The 6066-nt window shown below is 40.7% G+C and overlaps 1 protein-coding gene across 1 annotated transcript in view; it reads right to left on the bottom strand.

Annotated features, from left to right (window-relative positions):
• Positions 1-6066, bottom strand: part of LOC120519359 (eukaryotic translation initiation factor 4E type 3-like) — a 41273-nt gene that overhangs the window by 22693 nt on the left and 12514 nt on the right. Inside the window, exon 2 of the mRNA XM_039742454.1 lies at positions 1776-1848. Coding sequence (XP_039598388.1) covers positions 1776-1848 — 73 coding nt within the window. The remainder of the gene's footprint in view (positions 1-1775; positions 1849-6066) is intronic.

Here is a 6066-nt window from a genome sequence, read left to right on the forward strand (position 1 = left end):
AGAAAGAATGCCAGCCTACCATCCAGTTATTTTTTATGTAAATATAACACATTTACTATTTTCTAGTCTTTAGAAATGTATACAATATACAATGAACCCTGATATACAGTGCATCCGGAAAGTATTCATAGCACATCACTTTTACACATTTTATGTTACAGCCTTATTCCAGAATGGATTAAATTTATTTTTCCTCAGAATTCTACACACAACACCCCATAATGACAAGCGTGAAAAATGTTTACTTGAGGTTTTGCAAATTTATTAAAAATAAAAAAATTGAAAAAGTTCATGTACATAAGTATTCACAGCCTTTGCCATGAAGCTCAAAATTGAGCTCAGGTGCATCCTGTTTCCCCTGATCATCCTTGAGATGTTTCTGCAGCTTAATTGGAGTCCACCTGTGGTAAATTCAGTTGATTGGACAGGATTTGGAAAGGCACACACCTGTCTATATGAGGTCCCACAGTTGACAGTTTATGTCAGAGCACAAACCAAGCATGAAGTCAAAGGAATTGTCTGTAGACCACCGAGACAGGATTGTTTCGAAGCACAAATCTGGGGAAGGTTACAGAAAATTTCTGCTGCTTTGAAGGTCCCAATGAGCACAGTGGCCTCCATCATCCGTAAGTGGAAGAAGTTCGAAACCACCAGGACTCGTCCTAGAGCTGGCCGGCCATCTACACTGAGCCATCAGGGGAGAAGGGCCTTAGTCAGGGAGGTGACCAAGAACCCGATGGTCACTCTGTCAGAGCTCCAGAGGTCCTCTGTGGAGAGAGAGAACCTTCCAGAAGGACAACCATCTCTGCAGCAATCCACCAATCAGGCCTGTATGGTAGAGTGGCCAGACGGAAGCCACTCCTTAGTAAAAGGCACATGGCTGCCCGCCTGGAGTTTGCCAAAAGGCACCTGAAGGACTCTCAAACAAAATTCTCTGGTCTGATGAGACAAAGATTGAACTCTTTGGTGTGAAGCCAGGCGTCCGTTTGGAGGAAACCAGGCACGCTCATCACCAGGCCAATACCATCCCTACAGTGAAGCATGGTGGTGGCAGCATCATGCTGTGGAGATGTTTTTCAGCGGCAGGAACTGGGAGACTACTCAGGATAAAGGGAAAGATGACTGCAGCAATGTACAGAGACATCCTGGACGAAAACCTGCTCCCGAGCGCTCTTGACCTCAGACTGGGGCAACGGTTCATCTTTCAGCAGGACAACGACCCTAAGAACACAGCCAAGATATCAAAGGGTGGCTTCAGGACAACTCTGTGTCCTTGAGTGGCCCAGCCAGAGCCCACACTTGAATCTGATTGAACATCTCTGGAGAGATCTTAAAATGGCTGTACACTGACGCTTCCCATCCATCCTGATGGAGCTTGAGAGGTGCTGCAAAGAGGAATGGGCGAAACTGGCCAAGGATAGGTGTGCCAAGCTTGTGGCATCATATTCAGAAAGATTTGAGGCTGTAATTGTTGCCAAAGGTGCATCGACAAAGTATTAAGCAAAGGCTGTGAATACTTATGTACATATGATTCCTCAGTTTATTTTTATTGTTAATAAATTTGCAAAAACCTCAAGTAAACTTTTTTCACGTTTTCATTATGGGGTGTTGTGTGTAGAATTCTGAGGAAAAAAATTACTTTAATCCATTTTGGAATAAGGCTGTAACATAACAAAATGTGTAAAAAGTGATGCGCTGTGAATACTTTCCGGATGCACTGTACATTGGGATATCAGAATTCACCCTGGTATCTGTCACATATACATTTTTCCTACCTGTACTGTGTGGACTGTGTAGATCTTTTTGAGATTTGATTCACACTCGGCTGCTGTTGTCCCAGGTAAAGATCTATAAAGCGAAAATAAAAAACATATACAGACATATTTTTACACTGTACTGCAATTTGTATAAAATACAGTACAATTTACAATCATGGAACACAAAGTATCCAAGTGACAGTGCTTCTGGATTATCTCAAGCATTAATTAAAAAACAAATGACAAATACTCCAATCTGTAATGCTTTACTGTTAGTGATATGCCATGCCCGTAATAAAGAAATTGCTAAAATCAGTAGCATTCCTCATACTTGGGTGGAGGTGGAAATTAGTTTTTTTCATAAAATGCCATTTTAGTTGCCATTTTACAGCTGGTAACTAATCACTATTTTTGTGTTTTCTTTTTCCCTCGGTTACCTAGTGGTGGCACTAGGCACCAATGCTCTCTGGCCTAGGCATGTTACAGCTACCTGCAATGTTGTGAAGAAGAAGAATGCTCCAAAAGTACCCTGTAAATGGTAACACATATAGTATATGTCTTGTAGAATGCCTACAAGGGTCTGGTGGTTTTTAGCATTAGAACTGAATTACAGGGGGCTACCTAGGAATTACAGACAAACTGAAAAATCTATATTTCACAACTAAGACCAAAACAAGCCAGAAGCATAAAACTGCTAAAAGGCTAATATGAAGAGCTTAACATTGTAACACTACTTTTGTCAGAGATCAAAAATTTACAATTTAGTCTTTTATTTAGGTTTAACAATTAATTAATGGACTGATATTGTTAGTTTACATGTTAATTGGTTTCCTTGTTTTCTATGTGGTTTAACATATCTGTCTCTAATGATACTAATTCTGTATTTAGTAATTTGTAAAATTTATAACTGCATATAGGGGTATCACAAGAGCCAATATTTCAGTACCAAATCAATACCAAAATTCCAAAAACATAACAGTTTTTTTACATTGTTGGTAGTACCCTTGTAAAAATCAGTAGCACACTGATGAATAACTGCAATTGAGTGTATGAGTAAAGCACTACACATAAAAATGGCTTAGAGTGTGTCACATACGAGTGTTTGGGGAACAGTGGATCGACCCGGATTGCTTCAGAAAACGTCCCGCAAGGGGTCGACGGCGGTGTACTTATCTGTCTTTCCTTCCTTCCTTAGAAAGACCAAAGCGCCAGCCGTAAACAACGCCTGCAGTGTCTTTGAGTTTTTGTATGAAACGCTTGACGAACCTTTCTGTTGCAGTATACAGGGCTAAAACCCCAAACCTTGATCGATATTTGTGTCTTTATTACAAGTGTTACTGCACTGTATTAACACAGCTCAAAAAGACAAAAAGCATAAGTGATTTCTGTAAATGCTTTTTGTTTGAGGTTGGTGAACTGCCAGAATAATGGCTATTAAAAAGAGGGGACAAAACACACATACTGACAGGCTTTTGTTATTGCCACATTTATCCTATTGATGTGAGTTGTAATTGTTTAACTTGTAGATGGCAAGATGAATCAGTTTTAAATAAGATGCCCTACAAAGTCCCTATAAAAGAATGGAGGCACTGAATCCATTCCCTGGTTGGGTGATTACAGATATCTATTTGAGCATCCATCCATTTTCTAACTGGCAACTGCACATATAAGACTGGAGAATTGGATAATAAACTGCATCAGTGGCAGTGCTAACAGTTGTATCAAGTAAATTAATATTGAGACAAATTACAAATGAAGTGGCTATCTAACTTGTGTACACTGGCATTGAAATGAGCCACTCCATTTGTTAATACCAAATTAAAAAAAAAGGTAGAGTAGTGTTTTCAGATGCTTTCATGCAGGGGTCCCCAACACCCGGGCCGCGAGAGTACAGCAGACAATGGAGACTCACTCAGTGAGGGGCTACAGCAAAATGTCTGCCCCCTTCACTGAGGACACTTATCAGAACGCTAGGCGGGTGGGGCTTTGCAGCAGCGCAGAGACTGGATAGAGACCGAGGTGAGAGAATATTACAATGAAGTATTTTTATGGTCCCGAAACTTTCCCCATATGACATGAGTCTCTAGAAATCTTGTTACAACAATTACAATGAAGTGACCTTGAAATGCTTGAATGAATCATCCACAGAGCAGTTAGATCCATGATGCAGCTCAGTTGTGCACATTTGCACAACAATCCCCATACAAAAACATTGTAAAGAAAAAAACTTCTTTCTTAGTACTTTCCTCGCACTGTTTTTTTGCCGTTTTTGTTTTCTGTTGTTTTCAGTGATACAGTGGTGCTTGAAGGTTTGTGAACCTCTTAGAATTTTCTATATTTCTACATAAATATGACCTAAAACTTCATCGAATTTTCACTCAAGTCCTAAAAGTAGAAAAGAGAAACCAGTTAAACAAATGAGACAAAAATAATATACTTGGTCATTTATATATTAAGGAAAATGATCGAATATTACATATTTGTGAGTGGCAAAAGTATGTGAACCTTTGTTTTCAGTATCTGGTGTGACCCACCTTTGCAGCATTAAATGCAACTAAATGTTTCTGGTAACTTTTGATCATTCCTGCACACCGGCTTGGAGGAATTTTAGCCCATTCCTCCGTACAGAACAGCTTCAACTCTGGGATGTTGGTGGGTTTCCTCACATTAACTGCTCACTTCAGGTCCTTCCATAACATTTCGATTGGATTAAGGTCAGGACTTTGACTTGGCCATTCCAAAACATTAACTTTATTCTTCTTTAACTATTCTTTGGTAGAATGACTTGTGTGCTTAGGGTCGTTGTCTTGCTGCATGGCGCACCTTCTCTTGAGATTCAGTTCATGGACAGATGTCCTGACATTTTCCTTTAGAATTCTCTGATATAATGCAGAATTCATTGTTCCATCAATGAAGGCAAGCCGTCCTGGCCCAGATGCAGCAAAACAGGCCCAAACCATGATACTACCACCACCATGTTTCACAGATGGGATAAGGTTCTTATGCTGGAATGCAGTGTTTTCCGTTCTCCAAACGAAACACTTTTCATTTAAACCAAAAAGTTCTATTTTGGTCTCATCCGTCCATAACACATTCTTCCAATAGCCTTCTGGATTGTCCACGTGATCTTTAGCAAACTGCAGACGAGCAATTATTTTTTGGAGAACCGTGGCTTTCTCCTTGCAACACTGCCATGTGCACCATTGTTGTTCAGTGTTCTCCTGATGGTGGACTCATGAACATGGATATTAGCCAATATGAGAGAGGCCTTCAGTTGCTTAGAAGTTGCCCTGTGGTCCTTTGTGACCTCGCCGACTATTACGCCTTGCTCTTGGAATGATCTTTGTTGGTCGACCACTCTTGGGGAGGGTAACAATGGTCTTGAATTTCCTCCATTTGTACACAATCTGTCTGACTGTGGATTGCTAGAGTCCAAACTCTTTAGAGATGGTTCTGTAACCTTTTCCAGCCTGATGAGCATCAACAACTCTTTATCTGAGGTCCTCAGAAATTTCCTTTGTTCGTGTCATGATACACCCCCACAAACATGTGTTGTGAAGAGCAGACTTTGATAAATCCCTGTTCTTTAAATAACACAGGGTGCCCACTCACACCCGACTGTCATCCCAGTGATTGAAAACACCCGACTCTAATTTCACCTTCAAACTGCTAATTCTTGCACTCCATTTTAAATGATCCCTAGCCCAGTGACAACGCCTGAGCTTGTGGCTCTTGCTTAGAAAGCGGCTTCTTCTTTGCACTGTAGAGTTTCAGCTGGCAGCGGCGGGTGCACGGTGGATTGTGTTCACTGACAATGGTTTCTGGAAGTATTCCTGAGCCCATTCTGTGATTTCCTTTACAGTAGCATTCCTGTTTGTGGTGCAGTGTCGTTTAAGGGCCGGAGATCACGGGCATCCAGTATGGTTTTACGGCCTTGACCCTACGTGCAGAGATTGTTCCAGATTCTCTGAATCTTGGATGATGTTATGCACAGTTGATGATGATAGATGCAAAGTCTTTGCAATTTTTGCTGGTAACACCTTTCTGATATTGCTCCGCTATCTTTCTGCAACATTGTGGGAATTGGTGATCCTCTACCCATCTTGGCTTCTGAGAGACACTGCCACTCTGAGAAGCTCTTTTATACCCAATCATGCTGTCAATTGACCTAATTAGTGTTTATTGGTCTTCCAGCTCTTCGTTATGCTCAAATTTACTTTTCCAGCCTCTTATTGCTACTTGTCCCAACTTTTTTGGGATTTGTCGACACCGTGAAATTTTGAATCAACATATATTTTTCCTTTAAAAT

This window comes from Polypterus senegalus, unplaced genomic scaffold (assembly GCF_016835505.1).
Source record: "Polypterus senegalus isolate Bchr_013 unplaced genomic scaffold, ASM1683550v1 scaffold_2024, whole genome shotgun sequence".
NCBI lineage: Eukaryota > Metazoa > Chordata > Cladistia > Polypteriformes > Polypteridae > Polypterus > Polypterus senegalus.